We start from the raw sequence: 20,524 nt of genomic DNA on the forward strand, positions 1-20,524 counted from the left end.
ACCTTCTTTCAGTGGACAATGTGCCTAGCGAGTCTATTTCTTGGTCGTGGTTCCTTGTATGGATTGTACAAGCTATAGATAGGTACGGGTAGGTAGGGGTATACCTATTTAGTACACAAGTCCTGCAGTGTCGTATACCACCGGCAGTATCTAGTAGTATCTACAAGTACCCAGGACCGTACAACACAACCATGGCAATACAATACTACCGCTCGAGCAGCTTGCCTACCATGCCTTCTCTCTGTGTTTGCGCATAGGACCGCAGACAACATACTACCGGTACCATCATCACGCTTGGCATGGATCCAGACTGCCCGCAATGAGACGAAACAAGCCCTTTGGCACCGCCAATGCTGCCCACCACTCTATCCATCACCACCACCCACACTCTGCCAGGCTGGGCGCCGCAGCTCTGTCTGCCACGTTATCTGCAGGATGACACCTGGCTCAAGACATGTGCTGTTCTGAGACTGGGTCGGTACGTACCCTCCCCCCACTCGCACATCATCATCTCACGACTACACCGCACCCAAGCCCTCACATGGCTGGCAGCTAGCTAGGTAGTGCCAAACATGCACCTTTCTCAACCCTTCTTGGCTGTGTCCTGTGAACTTGACCTCCCCCTCACTACATCTTGCAGGAAACAACCCTTCGAGTGAATCTGCGATTTGACCAAGCATTCGACTACTACATACATACACAACCATACACAATCAAATGTCGTGCATCTCCTACCACGTGCCCCTGCATCCCTTCCCAGATCTGTGATCCATTCCATACCCACTGCCACGTTTGTTGGCAGTAGTAGTTACATAGTAGGCACCTACCGACTCCACCTGCGCAGTCCATCCACAAAGGATGACGATGACAACGACACAAGTACTCTACCGCGGGTAGTCTTCAGCTGGCCTGCGGACAGGCTGCGGCGGCGTCGTCGTCGTCCATGATCAATGGCGACATCATGCACCTCTTGCTGATATCAAGCTGGACTCCGCATAATGACATGCATTCCAATAGTGGCCATCCGTTGGAGAAGGATGCATCTCGACGACTGTGCTCACCATGAAGATGGATGTTCGTCTCCGGCGGAAGTGAGTGGGACGAGCCAGACCGTACATGCCAAGCCTGCCCAAGCTCGGTGCTGCCTGAACATGGCACCTGGGAGGTGAATCACAAACCCTCGCCGCATCGCTTTTGCTCAACAACCCTCACCCTCCCTCTCCCCCCCTCCTCTCCCCCTCTCCCCTCCGAATCACCATTTGCCTGCATTCAAGGAAAACCCCACCACCTCCGGGCCTTGCAGAATCGCGCGCTCGCTCGCTACCACCATATAAAACCCTCGCGCCCACCGCATCCAACCTCTCCTCCCCCTCCACTCGACGCCTTCCCTCCCCTCCCCTCCACTCACGCCTTCCACTTCTATAGCACGCCCTCTACCCTACCACCGAAGCGCGCTCCTATTCCAGGAATACAGTGGCACTCACTCCACAATCTGCCGAGGTGCCTCTTCACCGGTACAAAAGCTGTTGCGCAAGGCCTCGTCTCAGAAGAGAGTGCCCCAGAGCACGCGACAGAGCAGCCCACCATGACCTCTGTCATGCCCCCCGTCCCTGCAAAGGACGATGTTCAAGCCACGTAAGTGTTGTTGCCGTTTCAATATCCTCTGTTTTGTCAGGCTCGTCGCTCCCGGTCCCGCTACCGTCACTACGACGACTGCATGGTGATTCTTGATTCTCTTTGCAAGTGCTGTGCTCCCGAAACATACACATGTACTCTCCCAATACTCTGGACTCTGGAAACAGACACTCCCCCAACACTTGGGGCTGTGACAATAGCATTTTCCCTGCAACCATGCCACTCGTCTACGGGTGGCCACACCCCATCGTGCTGGGAAGACTATACGCCCGATCCGGAATACGCTCGGGCTACACGTAGACGGACAACAGATTTTCATTGGGTTGCTAATGTGTGCTAACAGCCATCTAGGTGGAAATATCTCGAAGCTGGCGTGGACAAAATCATGACGAACCTCCGCGGCGGTATGGACATGAAGACGTACATGGGCCTGTACACGGCCATTCACAACTTCTGCACCGCCCAGAAAGCAGTCGCAGGCACGTCTTTTCAGAATGCCAACAACCGGGGTGGAGCCCATCTTCTGGGTGAGGATCTCTATCAACACCTCATCGAATACCTCAAGGCGCATCTGGCAGGTGTCCAGGCCGAGTCGAAGCAGCATGTCGACGAGGCGCTCCTCACCTTCTACATCAAGGAGTGGAACCGATACACGACGGCGGGCCAATACAACAATCACTTGTTCCGGTACCTAAATCGTCATTGGGTAAAGCGCGAGATGGATGAGGGAAAGAAGCACATTTACGACATATACACACTGCATCTCGTTCGATGGAAGGAGGACATGTTCACCGGCACACAGGAGAGCGTCATGCGGTCGGTCTTGAAGCTGGTTGAGAAACAGCGCAACGGCGAGACGATTGAGCAGTCGCACATCAAGTCCGTCGTGGACTCGTTTGTGTCGTTGGGTCTTGATGAAGCCGACAGCTCCAAATCGACGCTGGACGTCTACAAGGAACACTTTGAGAAGCCATTCCTCGCGGCCACTGCGGAATACTATGACAACGAGTCGAAGCAGTTTCTGGCGGAGAACAGCGTGGTGGAGTACATGAAGAAGGCCGAGGCTCGTCTCGAGGAAGAAAAGGAGCGTGTCCCACTATACCTGCTCAACGAAATCATGTCTCCCTTGATGCGAACATGCGAACAGTCTCTGATTACGAACCATTCACAGGCTCTTCGGGAAGAGTTCCAGATTCTGCTCGATCAAGACAAACAGGAGGACCTTGGCCGGATGTACAAGCTGCTCGCCCGTATCCCAGAAGGCCTCGACCCTCTGCGGCAGCGGTTCGAGACTCATGTGCGCAAGGCAGGCTTGAGCGCAGTCGACAAGATTGCGCAGGACGGTGGAGAGCTGGAGCCAAAGGTCTACGTCACAGCGCTGCTCGAGGTCCACACGCAATATCAGGATTTGGTCAACAAGGCATTCAACGGAGAATCCGAGTTTGTCCGCTCTCTCGACAATGCCTGCCGCGAGTTTGTCAATCGAAACAAGGTCTGCAAGTCAGGCTCCAACAAGTCGCCTGAGCTGCTCGCCAAATACACCGACACGCTTCTGAAGCGCTCTAGTGCCAAGATGAGTGAAGAGGACGACATGGAGAAGTTGTTGGCACAGATTATGACGGTCTTCAAGTACATTGAAGACAAGGACGTCTTCCAGAAGTTCTATTCTCGCATGTTGGCGAAGCGTCTAGTGCAGACCACTTCGGCCTCTGACGATGCGGAAACCAGCATGATCAGCAAGCTCAAGGAGGCATGTGGGTTTGAATACACCAACAAGCTTCAGCGCATGTTCCAAGACATGCAGATTTCCAAGGACCTCAACGCCGCGTACAAGGAGTGGATGCAGGCCAATCTTGACGAGGAAGATCGCAAGACGGCCGTAGACGCGTCCTACCACATCTTGGGCACCGGCTTCTGGCCCTTGAACCCACCTACCACGCCGTTTACCCCCCCACAACTGATTGTCCAGACTTACGACCGTTTTGCCCGCTTCTACAACCACAAGCACCAGGGCCGAAAGCTGACTTGGCTATGGCAATTGTGCAAGGGTGAAGTTCGCGCCAACTATTGCAAGGTCTCTGGTGTGAAGACGTCGCCTACGTTTCAAGTGTCCACCTACCAGATGGCCATTATGCTACTGTTCAACGACAGCGAGACGGTCACGTATGACGAGATTGCCGAGACTACCGGCTTGAACAAGGAGACTCTTGATCCCTCGCTCGGCGTCTTCATCAAGGCCAAGGTCCTGCTTGCACAGCCAGAAGGCGCCAAGCCCGAGTCTGGCACCACCTACAAGCTCAACACGGGCTTCAAGACGAAGAAGGTCAAGATGAATCTGAACATTGGCATCAAGTCTGAGCAAAAGGCAGAGGCAGAGGATACGCACAAGACTATTGAGGAGGACCGAAAGCTACTCATGCAGGTAAGCATCTTCTCCCCCCTTTCCTCACCCCTTTTTACTCTCCTTTTCTCTTTCTTCTCTGCCCCTCCCCCTCTTTGCGCATGTACACTGACCCACCACGCAAAACAACAGTCGGCCATTGTGCGCATCATGAAGTCTCGCAAGAAGATGAAGCACCAACAGCTCGTGTCGGAAACGATTCAACAAATCAAGAATCGCTTCATGCCCCGCATTCCCGATATCAAAAAGTGCATCGACATTTTGCTCGAAAAGGAATACCTCGAGCGTCTCGAGGGCGACGAGATTGGCTACCTGGCTTGAGTGCCTGTGTGAGTCGTCTTGCGTCCCGGGACGTCTGCGCGCATGGTCTTTTGTGTCTCGGTCTCGCCTGTCCGTCCGTCAGTCTTTTGGACCCGTGGGGGGTTCCTCTTTTTTTTTTTTTCTCCTCGTCCCTTTACCCCTTGTCCCTGGGCTTTTTCACCACATAGCAGGCTTCTCGGCGTGGGGCGTGTGGGCGTGCAGGTGTTTTGTCTGTGCGCCTGGGGGCCATGGGTATTATGCATGAGATATTGTGGACTCTGGGCATCAGGGAATGAATAGGAGATAGGAGAGGTTTTTGGTGTGTGTGCATGTGTGATGATGATGATGTGGTGATGAAGGCAATTAAAGTCGAGTTGAAGAATTAAAATGTCAAGACTTGATGTGTGGATACGTGGATACGAGGATACATGAATACATGAATACATGAATACATGAATACATGAATACATGAATACATGAATACATGAATACATGAATACATGAATACATGGCCACACCCCAGACGACACGTACGGATGCACAATCTCAAATACAAGAATACAACACCTCACCCACCCCAACCCGTCCTCCCCTCCTTCTCAGCATCCCACACCACACTCGCCGCCGTCCCGCCATGACCCCATCCCGCATCATCATCGTCCATGCCAATCGACGTGTACACGGCCGCACCGTCATGCTTGTCCTGTTCCGTCGCCGGCTCCTGCTCCCTCTCTTCTTCTCCCTGTAGCTCCGGCTGCTTGCCTTGCGTCTCGCTCTCGCGCTCGCTCTCGCTCTCACTCTCCATTTCCCATTGTTTCATCTCCTTGGCCTCGCCTCCCTCCTTGGCCCCCACCCCCACCGGCGAACCCGCACCCGCACCAGCATGCACAGGCATCTTCGGACTAGCCCAGCCCCTGCGCTTCTCGCTAGCCCAAGTGCCCCAGGAAGAAAAGTACGCGCCTGCACGGGTGGATGCTGCGGAGAGGGTTGGGTGTGTGTGTGAGGATGAGGATGAGGATTGGGGTGGGGTGGATTGGGAGTGGGAGTTTGAGTGGGAGTCTGTGGATAGGCGCCCTGGTTTGGGGGGGAGGGGGGTTAGTGGGGGTGTTTGATTTGGATTTGGATTTGGATTTGGATTTGTGGGGTGGAGGGGGAGGGGGAGGGGGTAATCTCGACAGGAAATGGGAATATATAAATGGAAAAAGGAGATTTGATAGCGCAATGTAAAGAAGAACCAAGAACAATGCAAACTTACATTTCTGCGCCCCACCACCACCGCCCTCCTTATCCCCCGCCGCCGCCGCAGCAGCAGCAGCCGCGCGCGCCTCCTCCTGTCTCTTCCGCTGCGCCTCACGCATAGCCTCCATTTCCGCCCAAAGTTTGTTATACGCGCTACTAACCTTTTGCTGGCCAGCAGCAAGCTGCTTACCAATGAGTTCGCGAGACTTGTCCAGCCGCTCGTCAAGATGCATTTCCGCCACTTGTCTGGAGGGAGAAACGGTGAGCGAGGAGGAGGACGAGGATGCTGAGTGCCATGCTTGTGTATTTGACGGTGGTGGGAGAGGTGTGGGTGTGTAGGAGACTTTTTAAAAGGTGGGGGCCACGCGCATCAGCATCAGCAGCGGTGATGTTGATGTGGATGGGGTGGGTCTGTGGGAAAGACTGGAGGGGGGGAGGGGGTGTGAGGGATGGGTAGTTGGGATTGGGAGAGACTTACTGTGCAAGACGGCGTTGGACATCTTCGATGCTTAAACCACCGGAGCAAGGGTGCTTAGGATCCACAATGTCGAAGAGATGGGAGTCTGTGAATTTATTCCAGATGCGGAAGTTTTCCGTCTGCATCCACGCATGTACCCAATCGTTTCCAAACTCGCTTGCCGGATCGCCCTCGACGTCGGTGATGATGCTTTCTTTGCGCCCACTCCTCTCCACGTACAACTTGTACTTTACCGAACTTAGCATGGCGAGTAGGTACTCTTCGAATTGCATGCGTATAAACTCCTCACTACCTGTGTACCCGTGATCTTTGGGCCGCGCGGGGTCTGACTCGTCCCAGGTCTCGTTTACGGTTTGAGTGAGGAAGTCGATCCAGCGACGGTCTGGGGTGGAGAGGACAGAAGCTTGTTTGAGTGCGGCGGAGGTAGTGAGTACGGTGTGATCGTCGAGGTTGATGAGGATGTCGCTGTAGCGGTCGCGTTGCTGGAGTAAAAGGGAGTTGGTTGAGCCGACAATGTACGATTTGGTGTCTTGGTCGGCGAGTATGTCGAGTTGTTGGAGCGGCGTATAGGGCCCAAATAGGGATCCTTTGCCGAAGAGTTGGAGGGGGAGGCCCATGTAGGCGAGGACTGTTGCCACATGTCAGTCATTCATTTCATCACAAGGCAAAAGGAGGCAGTACGGGAAGCACGCTCCGACGTCTTGAGCGAAGTGGGCATGACGAGTTTCTCCTCGCATGAATTGAATTTGGGATCAGCAGCATCTTGGAGGTGGCGAATAAGGCCGGGTATCAGAGAAATTAGAGCAAATTGCATCATGCATAATCGTTCGCAATGGGAGCCGAAGAAGAGAACCTGGACATGGTCAGCACAGGCAAGTCTCACTACGCCTCCCCTAGAGTCTTGTCAGTGTGGGGGGACAGACCTTTGGTTGAAGTAAAGCACACTTGAACAAAACAAGAGTCTGCCACTTGAACTCATGTATAAATTCCCTGAGTGAGATGCCAAAGTAGCTCTCCGCCTGGCCCTCTTGATTCCTGAGTAACTGTGGCAGACTCTCCTGAAATCGTTGCAGAATTTCAATATCGGTAAAGTCCCTATATTGTGTATTAGCGTCTTCTTCTTCTTCTTCTTCTTCTTCTTCCTGCTTTCTCCTATCAAGTGCCCCTCCCAACTCTCGTGACATATCCACCGCATGCCTCCTATTGTAACAGGGACACCCGTGGTCTCCACAAAGAACCAAACATACCTCTGCGCAAACCACCTCTCCACCACACTGCCCAACCCCGCCTTGATGGCGCCAAAGAACTCGGGCTTATCACTAATCACCACAACCGCCTTCTGCACCGTACTCCGCGTCACCTCGGCCGGCCTGTCAATCAACTCCCGCGCATCCAACTGCCGTGTACAGCTGATGCCAAACAGACTGGTTGCGCCATGTTCCGCCGTCTGCGACCGCCGCAAGGTAAAGTATGAGTAGTCTTCGATCGAGGCGTGTGCGCCGTCGGAAAGGGCCATGAAGGGGAGCAGCGACCAGTCGTTTTCGACAGCTGGGTCGTGGCCGGGTGGACAGCCGAGCCAGGCTTCGATTTCGGGGCCACTGCAAGAGATATTGTTAGAGCTTGTTTAGTGTCGTCTTGTGAATCTCGTTGTCGTCGTGCCAACTCCTAACAGACATTCACAGAAGAGACATGATACATACCGCGCATGGTGAAAGTCCACAATACACACCAACGGTTCAAACGCCATCCTTGCTCTCCAAAAAAAAACCCGTCCCTCTCTTGTCCTGTCTGGCCGATCTCTCACTCCCTCTCTTTCCGACGTTTCCGTAATCCCAAACCCCCTACCAATTCCCTCTCCTCTTCTGTCTCTTCCCCTCCCTTTCCTCTTCCCCTCACAACCTATCCCAAACACCCTATCCCAGCCAATCTATCCCTCAAACCCCCCCAACAAAACCCCCTCTCCCGCTTTCCAAAAACAGAACAGCCCAAACAACAAACAAACAAACCCCACGCCTCAACCAGCCATGCGCAGCAAACCAGCAACCCAGTAAACCTCCAAATCAAAGCCAGAGCCGACGACCAGACAAACAAACAGGCAGGCAGGTAAACGCCCAACCACGCGTAGCAGCGCACACAAGACAAACAATAACACTAACAACAACAGTAACAGTGACGAAACGAGAAAACACACAGCTAGCTGGCGGGCAGGCGGGCAGGCGGCGATGCGGTAGCGGGGGCAAGTGGAGGGGAGGGGAGTGGAGGGGAGGGGATGGCCTTGGTAATCGGGGAGATTCGGTGAGGGACTGTCCAACTCTAGCTCAGCCTTACCTGGGTGACTAGTCTGTTTGTGGTGGGTGTGCGCGGGGCGATCGAGATACTGTACCAATACCTACCAGACCAGGACACAGACCAGGACAACAGGGGGGACTTTGGGAACAGCGAGGTGTGCACGACTAGGTATACCCTTAGGCAAGACGGGGCTTGTTTGTTTCAAGTGGCAAAAAAGGGACTATGCCATTTCATCACACGCCAAAACAGTGTACAGCATGTCCATGCATATAGGTCATTCAATTCATGCTCCAAACCCTCCTCCCTCCCTTTTTCGCTCTCCGCTCTCGCAGTCTAGAAACCAAGTCATGACCTAAGGTGCCCAATGCATATCCGTGACACATGTCGCCCCATCCCTGCCAAATCCAGCAAGTCCAGCAAGTCCAGCAAAGCAAATGCATACTATAGATCAAAGACGCTGGTCATTGATCACCAGCAGCCCCCCCCCCCCCCGACACCCCGACCTCCATTGCAATTGGGCCAACAAAAAAGGAGACTTGTCAAGAAAAAAAGAGGGACGTGGTCCGTCCGAGTCCACGCACATACAGAAAAGTACATCCCTCATCAACACGGCACAACGCAGTCTATTCCTCGCTGGAAACAATGCAACAGCAACCATGTCGCCTCGGCGCATTCTTCATCGCCCCATGCTTCAACTGCCATTCTCCGCCTCCTGTGCGGCCGCGTCGACATTGTGGTAGTCTAGAATCTCCGAGTACCTAGATATTTCGTTACTCCTTATACTCGACAAGACACGGCGTCTTGGTCAGAAGCCAAGGGCTTACATCATGATTTTCCACGTGTCCACGGGCAAATCTGCGTCGTTGAAGGACCAGTCAAACTTCTCCTCAGCAACCGGCTCGTCCGTCGGGTCGTGGTAGGGCGCGAGGTAGGGGTGGGCGAGAGCCTCCTGCGCTCGTACGCGCTTCTTGGGGTCGAAGACCAGCATGTTCTCCAACAGGTCGACGGCTATGTCTTGTGAGTGGATGTGTGTCTGGCTATCATCTGACGGCTCCTACCTTGTGGCTCCGCGTTCTTGAACTTGTTCGCAAGCGGTATGCGTTCGCGCTTGGGGAGGGATTGGACGAATCGCAGCGTCTTGACAAGTCAGCATAATCCAGAGGTATTTCGCACGGCTGTCTTACATTCTCGCTGCAGATGGTTTGGATAACATCGTCAGGCGGAGTACCGAGCAGCTCGGTGATGATGGAAAACTGATTCACGTGGTCCTTTCCGGGGAACAGCGGCTTGCCCTCGAGCATCTCCGCAAAGATACAGCCCGCACTCCAGATATCCACTTCGACGTCGTATTTTTGCCATGTAAGCATAATCTCCGGGGCGCGGTAGTATCGAGTGGAGACGTATCCAGTCATCTGGGGGTCTTGTATACGGGCCAGACCAAAGTCGCAGATCTTGAGATCACAGTTCTCATTGACGAGAATGTTGCTAGGCTTCAAATCACGATGTACGACACCAGCAGAGTGGACGTATTTCAATCCACGCTGCTCGAGATCAGCGGCTGTTTCCTGAATTCGGCAAGGTTGCTACGCACCAAAATCTGGTAGAGAAAGTATTGGATAAACTGCTTCTCCAGCGGTCTGGAAGTGAGCAGACGGTGGAGATCGGTTCCGAGCAGCTCGGTGACGAAGTAACTACTTGGGTCAGCCGGTGATGGGAGATGGTTGCGTCAGAGGACTGTAGGCTTACATGTCCTCTAATGGCGAAATGAAGATGTCGCTCAAACTAATGATCTGCCCCGCGTCAGATACTCCCTCAGTGGGGCCAAGAGAGGGATGCGCACATTCTCGTGTCGGAGATGCTTGAGGAGCTTGAGTTCGCGGTAGGTGCGCTTGGACAAGACGGGGGTGCTGAATGGCTTCATAATCTTCTTGATAGCCACCGCCTGGCTGGTAAGCTGGTCCTTGGCCGAACTGGGCACCTGTTAGTGCCCCAGCGGGGTCTCGAGGCTGAGAGGGAGACGTACCATACAAGGCCAAAGGCCCCCATGCCCACGGGCTGCAGGTCAGTGTACCTTTGCAACTGTCAGTACTAGGCCAGCGGCGCAGGGCGGGGTATCGCCGCACCTGCTGGTAATCTCAAACGTCGTGCCAAAAATCTGGGCGCGCACGAATTCAGCCATGATGAGTAGCGGGCGGGTGTGAGGGGCGTCTGGCGCAGGTAGGAGCAAGTCTGGGCGAGGCGTTGGAATGGTGATTGAGTGGTCGGAAGCGTCGTGGCTCGTGGCTCTCTTAGCAGGTTTGCGCTGAAGATGACCTAGGACGGGAAAGCGTGTCGGATGGGGGAGCACTCGGTGGCCGTGTCCGCGGAGAGAGGGGGGACTTGGGAAACGGTATTCGAGGCACAGGTGCTCGTTCAGAAGGTGACTCTTACGCGCAAGACAGTGCTTGGGGGAAGAAAGAAGGGGTCTGGCGGTGTTGTGGTTGAGTGCAATGGTGACTGGTTTGCGCGCGCTGGGCGTGTTGACGGGCGCAGGCTTGGCGAGGAAGAATCGAGGGGCCGATGATGTCGGTTGCGCAGGTGCAAGGATAGGACGACTACTACCTAGTAGTTAGTAGAGGGACCATGTACTCTACTCTACGGATGGCTAGACACAGAAGTGATCGAGGCTCAACAGGCCGTGTGGCGAACAACGACGATCACTGCCCGGACAGGAGGGCAAGAAGACAGACACTGGTTGCGGCGGTCGAAGGGTGAAGGGGTGCGGCGCGAGGAGACGCGACAGGACAGGAATTCTTACTCTACACAGCCACAGCCACAGCACACAGTAAGTAGAGTAGTAGTAGAGTAGAGTACAGTCCAGCTAGAGTAGCTAGGAAGGGAGGGGAAAAGGGAGAGGAGGAAGCGGAGGAGGAAGCGGAGGAGGAGGAGGAGGAGGGAGGAACGTTGATGGGATGGAATGGCGAGGCCACTTCCTTGCAACCGCCTGCCCATGTCCTCGCCCCTCGTCTTCCCATGGTTGGGCTGGCCGACAGGTTTTCGGCGTCAGTCCCACCACCGCCTGACGTCATTGTCGACATTCGAACTTTTCCATGAGAGCCCGTGCACCTGTTAGGTTAGGTCCTGGCCCTTGCCATCGTAAGTAGCATAGTACCGGTAGAGTAGAATTCCCTCCATGCCCAACAACAGTAGAGTAGCATAGCACACCACTACTCTACCGGTACCAGCTTCGGCTCTCCAGCACCGTACAACAAAACTTACGGCATACCCTTGTACGAATCCAGGGCACCCCATTGCTAGGCGTAGTAGAGTACAAGTGCTTACTCTCCTGCCCCCTTCTTTGCCTCTTTGCCTGGCCATGTGCTGGACCGGTACCGGTACGCTGCAAGCACCCGCTTCGCGCCACCATTTTTCAAACCCTGAAGCTGGCCTAGGTACCTACCGTGCCCCGCCACAAGTTGCCAGTCTCTGCATTTCCACCTCTTCGGCGACGTACATGACCATCACCTGCGCACAGGGTAGTTGAAACCCCACGCATCTCCCATCATCTGCGCAGGAAGGTTGCGCGACAACACCAGCTGGGCGGTCGAATTGGCATGTACTGTACTGTACCTAGAGTAGGTAGGTACCTAGCTAAGCGCCCCCACCCCGCCTTCATCCTCGCCAGCCCACCGTTCAAAAATGGCCATGGACTACACCAAACCTGGACAGCGGCACTCTCTCGAATCTCGACCGAACCAAGCAAGACGAATCGCTTACTCTCTCTCTCTCTCTCTCTCTCTCTCTCTCTACATCTATACATCTATACATCCAACAATCCACACACCTACATAGTTGCACCCGCAGCCGTATCACCATCAACATCCAAAATCGCACCTTGTTCCACATCCCTCGGCTTAACCAGCCGAATGCTGACCTCGGAATCCTGACTATACACCCTGAGACCCAACACGCAAACCGCGTTCCACGGTCTGGCTTCTTCCTTGTCGACGGCACCTTGGGCTGCTCTTGGACGTGCTGGTCGGTTCTCTTCCGCCGCGCAGACACTGCGCTCATCTCTGTGCTCGTCGAGCAGCCCCTGATCTCTGCCGTCGTGCTCGGTCATGCGTGATGTGGCTGAAAGAGGAGCACGGGGGGGTGGCTGGATAGTATCACTGTCATCACGATTGGGTTGCTCGTTGATCGGCTCGTCGTTTTCGTCGCTGGCTGGACTGATTTGGACCTTTGGCTCCATGATCGAGCTCATCTTCATGTCTGCATCCGCTGCTGCGTCTTTAGGGCGGATGGAGAGTTCACTTGTTTCTTGGGCATCGCCCTTCTCGACATCCGTGAGAAGAGCTTGTTGATCATGCTCTAGACTAGGCTTGTGAGAGACAGACCTGGAGGTTGACAAGCTTGGCGAAGTCTCCTCCACAACAGCTGCCTTGACCTCTGCATGCTGTGGTATTTCGCTGACCGGCTCTTGTGTTGATCTCCTCTTCTCCTCACGTATCTTTTGCCTTTTCCAGGCTTCATAATCGGCTTTCTCCCCTCTCTTCCATGCTTCAAAATCCTCCCTCTCCCTCTCCTCTGCTTCCTTCTCTTTCTGCTTCTTTTCTGCGGCTTCCTTCCTTTTCCTTTCTTCCTTTTCCTTCTCGTCCTCTGACTCTTCCAACACAACTTTTGCATTGGCAATGTCATAGTTGAGCCCGATTTGTCTGAGCTTCTGCGGATTGCGATGTGCTACTTTGGTGACGACATCGTGCACGTCTGGGGCGTCGGCATCGCGTGAAGCCTCAATCTTGGGTAGGACCTCATATGTGCCCGCTTCCAAATGAACCTCGGCAGAAATGCTCCGATTCCCAAACCAGGCACCACGGGCTCGAACAATGTATTCACCGTTGGGCGCGTCTTTCTCTTGCAATATGAAATGCAGGTTAAAGTCGTATTTGCCGTTCAACCCGCGAAAATAGCGATCATCAAGCTGCCAAGGTAAGCAAGCATACTAGGAATTATGAAGTAGGAGAAAATACCTGGCAGAGCACAAACACCGTAGGCCCAGCCCTTTTTATTTGAACCGAGAACTTGGTATTGAGATAGCCCGTAACCCAAGCCACTGAAACACTTGTCCAATGCTGAACAACTGTCCAGTCCGCATCAAACAGTCGTGTTCGATCTAGCAGATTGAACTTGTTGAGCATGTCTTCGTATGACATCCAGAAAAGGCCGTCGTTACCAAATTTGTGGCCCAGTTTGTTCATCCAATACGGCGTCCACTCGGCTGAGCCATCTGACCATGGCCCAGTCCACTCGCCCATTCCGGCATTCGCTCTCTTGCCCCAAGGGTTTCTGTAGAATAGTAAGACCAAATAGGGATGAGTGATTGCTGACTTACCGTATCAAGACCAATCTTTGTCTCTTGCCGTCTTCACCGTCCGCGTCGACCGCCTTGAGTATTGAGTAGGCGTGACTGAGCGCGAGACCTCTTCTCGCATCGGAATCGTCGCCATACGAGCTTGGAGACGAGGCGGAAAACAAGAATTGCTGATTGACTTGGAGCATTTCATTCCAGAGGCGATCTTTGCTGAGAACGCGATCGGTCATGATCTTCGTCGTCACACCACCAGTCAGGTCCTCAATTGCTTCGCCACTCCAACCGCCAGAGATGGCATCATAATCACCATGTACTTTTGCATATGCCTTTTCCAGTAGAGGTAGCCAGGTCTCATTCTCGTCCGCACAAGAGGCAAAGTAAAGTGCAGTCGATCCCGTTTGATGGTTCTGTCTATATTTGGCCTCCTTGCAACCAGTTGGGTCGTACATGTCACCGTACGCGTCGAAATCCTTGTGCTTCAGGTAGAGGTTATCATCAACCACTGTCCAGATCCACTCGCCATCTCTGTAAAAGACGAAGCCGTACACTCCGCATTCGGCATCACGTTCAACACAAACCTTATTTATGAGCTCTGGGTTACTGCAGATAGAGGCAATGGCTGCAATAAGCCAACAGTCTCCATTGGACCCTTGGACGACATCCGAGCTTGAGAATCCGTCAATCTCAAATTGGGGCTTCTCAAAGATCCAATCCAGTCGATGAACAGAACCCGGCCCACTGTCGTCGTTGGTGGATTGATTGCCGTTTAGGAGCTTCGCTGCCGTGACAAGATCAAATGTCGCAGCGTTTTGCAAGAGAACATCGCTTTGGATAAGGGTAGAAAGTGCTGACCCTAGGCGTGATGTGCTCATGCTGGCTGCTGTCGTGGTAGAGGGCTCATTATACCAGTGCATCAAGCCCTCCAAGCAATTCTTGTCTTCAAGATCTCCAATATCGAAATCTGCGTCTTCGAATTTCTCATTTGTTCTGTGGCATTCCCGCACGATGCGTTTCACACGTGCACGACACTCATTCGCCGCTGCCTGATAGGATTCGGCTGCATTTTCCCCCGTAGCGGTTTCTGACTTGCGGGCTGGTGGCAGCAGATGCGCGTATAAGCTGGATGGAAAGATTTTGGTGACTTTAGCAGGCCTTTTGGTGATGAGGTTCTCCCAGAATTCATTGATGGCAGCTTGAGGCGCGCTAATGGTGTTTTCACCGGAGACAGATCCCATGTTTGCTTTTGAACAAGTGATGGGCAGCTGAGGCAATACTGTAGCTGTATGTTGGTATGTCGTGTCGTTTAACGTGTGAGTTGTGGTCGAGTTCAACGAAAAGCTCCTGTTCGGAAATTGGGCGGACAGCGATGGGAAGAAAAAGAATGGAAGAGACCAGCAGGAGACCATGAGAACGATTGAGGATTGGGGCTGTATCATTGCCGGCATCAGCCATGGGCGAGGCATTCTTGTGGGGGCCAAAACCATAGGTGTTCGCTACCTATGGCAAGTGGCTGTTGCTGACGGTGTGCGGCTGAACACGCTACCTATCTCGTTGGAGCCAGATGTGCCACGAACGACAGATCGGCAGGCTGGTGGTTGTGAGGGCATAGCGCCATGTCCATATCGTCTTTCCCACCTGAACATGGCAGAAGGCAGTTTGGGGATTGTTGACGGCGCGGACGTTAGCAACGCCACGACTAAACTTACATACAGCGTGGATCGTCAGCCAGGGCGTCTAGGTATGTGCAGCTAGATTGAAAAACGAGAGCTGTATCGAGATGACACAGACAATCGAGACTCCAAATGCCCATGGCACTTCAAGCGTGTGAGAAGTGAAGATTCGATGAATCTGTTACCGTCTAAGGTGAGAAGAAGCAGAGAGAGGGGACAGTGCGCGATGATATCATGGCATGGGGATGGCTGGTGTGCAGCGGCAGGCGCAACTAAGACTCAACAACATGGCTCACAAACTCACTCGCTCGCTCACTCATTGACGTCATCAGTCCCCAGTCAACTCTGTCAGTCAGCACCCAAGCCTCCAAGCCTCAGCCGGTGGAAAGAGCGTGTCATCTAACATCGGTCCGTAATGACAGCAAGATACAGTAGGTGGATAGGTAGGTAGTGAAGTACGATGCATGGCAACTTGGCAGACTACATGGCGATCCATCACCAAGGCTTTCCATTACAATACAGTCACAGTACCTAGCATGCCACCGTTGTGTTGTGTACCTACCAGCCAGTTGACGGACCAGAAAGCCCCCTTCTATTGGTGAGCAGACTGTCCAGACCTGCCTTTCGCATGCGAGCTTGTGTAGGAGGGCGCAGTTCATATGACCATGGAATTAGCGCTGCGTGAACTCGGGTGGTGGCATGTCATATGACCATGGGTTTAGCGTCGGGCGACTTGGGCTTTACTCCAAGTGGTTAGAATATCCCTGTAGGTTCAAGTCCACGTCACAGCGGTAAATTTTTATAGTTATATAAACTAGCCTATAGTTAAGTATAAATTAGGGTAATTTAAGTAAGTAAATATAGTTTTTATTACTATCTTTTTTAAATATATTCTAAACCTATTCTTAATAATATATAAGTGTTCCTAAATACTATACTAGAGTTTAGTATAATAGTACTAGATAATATATCTAAACTAGATAGTAATATTAGAGATAAATTTAGGTAACTATATAAAGTGCTAGAGGAGGATAGTAATAGTAGTATTAAGGAAGTAAGTAAAAGTAAATAGAATAAGTTTAGAATAGGTTAGTAATATATTATAGGGGCATAATATATACCTTACTTATAGTAATAGTTAAGGACTACTACTTATACTAGTAATTATTAAGTATATAGCTATTCTCCTAGTATACCCTTAATTATATAGCTAAGGGTATAGGTATATAATACTAGTTTAGTAATATAAAGATAGCTCTTACCTAATAAGAGAAGAGGTGCTTATATAGGCTACACAGGTAACACGTTAAGAATATATTCTTAAATTATTCTAATTCTAGCAGGTATAATACTCCTACTAGTCTATCTATCTTAATAGGCCTATAACTTTACTATTCTTTAATAGCTAGCTAGCAAGCTAGTATAAATACTAATACTCTAGGGTAAAAGTGTATAAGTATCTTAAGAATATATTATAAATATATTCTTATTATATTATTAATAATATATTATATAATTAGATCTAAACCTTAAAAAGTATAGTATCTAAGAAAATTCTATAAAGAGAACTATAAATAAGAAGCTATTATTATAGCCTTATTAAGCGCTTCTTTTTAAGGATTTATAAGGACTACTAGGTATCTTATTATTCTATAATAAGGACTATAGTAAATTAGGTAGGGAGCAAAACTTAAATATATTTAAAATATATTAATAACAAGTTAGTAAATTATAGAATAGGCTTAACTATATATTAGCTATTAGAACTATAGCCTAATATCTACTACTAGGAAAAAATATTATTTTAGTTAGGTACTACTAGAGGTAGACTCTATATATCTATAAGGTCTTCTAACTAGGGAGATATTAAATCTTTCTAGTAGTCCTGCTTTATATTCTATAGTTAAGCTATAGTTAAGCTAGATAAAGAAGTATAGTAGGTATATTATAACCTATTCCTAATATATTCCTAATATATTCTAGGCGTTAATTATTTATAAGGGTAAGGATCTCTATTTAAAATCTTATATAAAGTTACCTTCTAAGTAATTATACTAATAGATATAGTAGTAATACCTTTTTTTACTATTATTTCTTTTAGTATATATATATATATACCTCCTCCTCCCTTAACACTATCTAATAGTAATATTAAGGAAGTAGTAAAGGTATTATAGCCTATACTTACTCTATAGCTTATATAATATAAGTTATTTATAACCTATTATAAATATATTCTTAACTTATTATAGCCTAGTTCCTAAACTTAACCTAGCTCTAAACCTATCTCTAACTTAAAGGTTTCTATTCTATTAAAGAAATATATATTAGCTTTATAAATAAAGATAAAATCTTATGTATTATAAAGTGTAAAAAGCTTCTATAGTTCCTATTTAAGAGTAGCCTTAGAGGAGTATACTATAAGTAGAGGATAAAGTATTAGGATCCTAAAACTATATATAGTGTAAGAGAACAGGTTTAGAACATGTTACTAACACGTTACTATAGGCGTATATATAGCAAATCTTTATATTAAGCTTAGGTAACTTAATTATTTATCTTTTTAAAGAGTAGGTATTAATTCTATTAGATTAAGATATATTCTAGATAGATATATTATATAAGAGGTTATATAGGGTATAGGCAGAGATTCTAATAGTAATCTTCTACTTATAGGAAAAGAAGCGTACGTATTAAGAATAGGTTTATAACACGTTTCTAATATATTATAGTTATTATACTTAGCTAAATTATTATAGATAAGGATATAACTAAGATATATTAAGTTACTATTACTAACTTCTTTTAGAAGTATAAAGCACTTATAAAAAGATAAGTATTATAGAGGTATATTTACTTATAGGGATTCTATAGGACTACTATTAATATATATAATAAGTAGATAATAGGTAGGTTTTATAGCGTAGTGTAACCTATTTATAACGTGTTTCTAACTTGTTTCTAGGACTTAGGCGCTATCTCTAGTTAATTAATCCCTATAAGCGTAACTAGCGCTAGCAACTTTAATCTTATATAAGATTTTATTAAGTATATCTATAAAGAAGTATTTATAAAGTATATAAAAGAGAGCTAGATAATACTACCTTATTATATCTAAGTAAATTACTATAAGTATTAATAGTAGAGGAATACTTTTAGCTTACTAACCTCCTCTTATATAAGTAAATATATTCTAAACCTATTCTAAACATGTTCCTAACTTGTTCTTATATAATTAGAACACGAACCCTCTAAAGATACCTAAAACTAGGTAATCTATAAGAAAAACCTAGTAATTACTACTAGGATTATATAATACTATAGTAAAATATTAAAAGAGGTATAGGAAAAACTAGAATCTAATTTAAATATAGCTAAGCAAGCAGGCTAGAAAGGATATAAAACTAGTAAGCATGTAAGTATTCTTAAGGCTACTTAGAAGTAAGTTTATAACCTATTCTTAACCTATTAGAATTATATAAGTAATATTATATAGTGCACACTAGATAGATCTATAGAATATAAAAGAGTTTAAAGCCTAGAGCAAGTTTAGAATACGCTATAACTATAAAACTCCTAATAGGCTTAAGCAAAGGTACCTTAAAAAGCTTTAGAGGGGAGAAAGTAAGTCTTACGCTATATTATATATATTTGCTAATTAAAACGTGTTTAGAACGTGTTTAGAACGCGTCCTATAATAATAATAACACTCTAGATAATAATAAAGCAAGTCTTGCTATATCTAACTTAACTAGATATATCTTAGTCCTAATAAGAAATAAAAGAGCACGCTTAAAAGCCTAAAGCTAGAGGGCAAGTAGTAGAGCAGTATTAGAAAGAAGTTTACTAGCCCCTTTTCTATCTTCTCTACTACTAGGCTCTTCTCCTCTACTAATAGTAACCTAAAGGTATGCTTTGCAAAATATATTTATAATATATTCTTAACTTATTATTAGTCTATAACTATAAACTTTATAATAAAAGGCTCTTCTTAGTAATTAGGCTCTAAAGGAGAGAAAAGAAAAGCTAGAGGTAAATAAGAAAGAACTTATATAGAAAAAGGCACTATTTAAATTATAAAAGGTATAGTTTAAACTTAAGAAAGAGATAGCTACTTTTTATATAAGGTAGGGTTAGTCTATAAATATAGTAACTAGTTCCTAACTAGTTCTTAATATATTCTAGTCTATTATATAAGTATATATAAGTAGATAAATATATATTCTTTCTTCTTCTCTTTCTTCTTCTTTCTTCTTACACTCTATAAGAACTTTTTATATTTAAGAGTTTAATACTATTTTACTATCTATCTTTCCTAATATTATTAGATATAACTAGTTAATATAGTCTATAAAGATCTTTTAAAGTTAGTATATAATAGAACGCGTTAGGAACATGTTATAAACTTGTTCTAACACTAAGTAGGATTTATACTAGTAATATATTAAGCTTAAGTTACTTCTATCTAATACTAGGGTATTCTCTCCTATAATATCCTACCTAAATAAAGGGTGTATAGTATTTCCTAGCAAGCTTTTCTACTAGGCTATTTAGGCTAGATTAGGGGTATAGGAACTTTATAGAGTATATATATATATAAGTTAGAACACGTTTATAATATATTAATAACTATTTTAGTATTACTTCTCTAATAGAGGTAATCTTATCTACTACTTTAAGAGGTATTATCCTAAGGTTTAAATAGCCCTAGTAAACTATAGTAGAATTATAATACAAGGTATTATAAAAGCAAGGATCTTCTATAGAAGCTTAATAGTAAATACTTAAGAACATGTTCTAAACACGTTAATAATACGTTCTTTACTAGTAGAGTAGACTATACTAAGTACCTCCTCTAAGGTTTAAGAACCCTCTAAGATAGCTAGTCTATAATAAGAAGTAGTAGCTAGAGTAGAGGCTAAAGAGGAAGTAGAGAGTAAAGAAGAGGAGTAAATAGTTGCTCCCCTTTATACTATAAATAATATTTAGTAAAAGTAGTAAAAAGGAGATATAAGTCTAGTCTCTTAAAATATATTTAGAATATATTAATAATACGTTATAGCTAGACACCTATAAATACTAGATTCTTCTTTAATCTAAAGGACTACTAGAGCTTTATAATACCTATAAAAGTAAAAAGAAAAAGTTATATAGTATTAAAG

The 20,524-nt window shown here is 47.6% G+C and overlaps 5 protein-coding genes across 5 annotated transcripts; 1 reads left to right on the forward strand and 4 right to left on the reverse strand.

The window, feature by feature from the left end:
- Positions 1–1,189: 1,189 nt before the first annotated feature.
- On the forward strand, positions 1,190–4,784 carry IAQ61_000826 (uncharacterized protein; the record flags this gene model as incomplete). Its single annotated transcript, XM_066094830.1, has 3 exons — positions 1,190–1,635; positions 1,987–4,057; positions 4,169–4,784. Coding segments are annotated over 3 exons (2,706 nt in total), but the record flags the coding sequence as incomplete, so codon positions are not given.
- A 120-nt stretch (positions 4,785–4,904) lies between these two features.
- IAQ61_000827 (uncharacterized protein) lies at positions 4,905–7,800 on the reverse strand (the record flags this gene model as incomplete). The annotated part of the gene is made up of 7 exons (XM_066094831.1): positions 4,905–5,410; positions 5,592–5,821; positions 6,054–6,681; positions 6,735–6,906; positions 6,977–7,148; positions 7,301–7,651; positions 7,754–7,800. The coding sequence occupies 7 exons, from the start codon at positions 7,798–7,800 to the stop codon at positions 4,905–4,907; spliced, it is 2,106 nt and encodes a 701-aa protein (XP_065955139.1).
- Positions 7,801–9,033: 1,233 nt separating this feature from the next.
- Positions 9,034–11,633, reverse strand: HOG1 (MAPK protein hog1; the record flags this gene model as incomplete). The annotated part of the gene is made up of 11 exons (XM_066094832.1): positions 9,034–9,100; positions 9,167–9,350; positions 9,401–9,479; positions 9,527–9,883; positions 9,934–10,033; positions 10,089–10,132; positions 10,183–10,312; positions 10,366–10,413; positions 10,466–10,939; positions 11,140–11,211; positions 11,608–11,633. 11 exons carry the CDS (start codon positions 11,631–11,633, stop codon positions 9,034–9,036), a joined length of 1,581 nt encoding a protein of 526 aa, XP_065955140.1.
- Positions 11,634–12,165: 532 nt separating this feature from the next.
- Positions 12,166–13,636, reverse strand: IAQ61_000829 (uncharacterized protein; the record flags this gene model as incomplete). The annotated part of the gene is made up of 2 exons (XM_066094833.1): positions 12,166–13,233; positions 13,352–13,636. 2 exons carry the CDS (start codon positions 13,634–13,636, stop codon positions 12,166–12,168), a joined length of 1,353 nt encoding a protein of 450 aa, XP_065955141.1.
- A 73-nt stretch (positions 13,637–13,709) lies between these two features.
- Positions 13,710–15,176, reverse strand: IAQ61_000830 (uncharacterized protein; the record flags this gene model as incomplete). The annotated part of the gene is made up of 1 exon (XM_066094834.1): positions 13,710–15,176. One exon carries the CDS (start codon positions 15,174–15,176, stop codon positions 13,710–13,712), a length of 1,467 nt encoding a protein of 488 aa, XP_065955142.1.
- Between the last annotated feature and the right edge of the window lie 5,348 nt (positions 15,177–20,524).

The sequence above is a fragment of the Plenodomus lingam genome, assembly GCF_022343315.1.
Source record: "Plenodomus lingam strain CAN1 chromosome Unknown contig_11, whole genome shotgun sequence".
Classification (NCBI taxonomy): domain Eukaryota; kingdom Fungi; phylum Ascomycota; class Dothideomycetes; order Pleosporales; family Leptosphaeriaceae; genus Plenodomus; species Plenodomus lingam.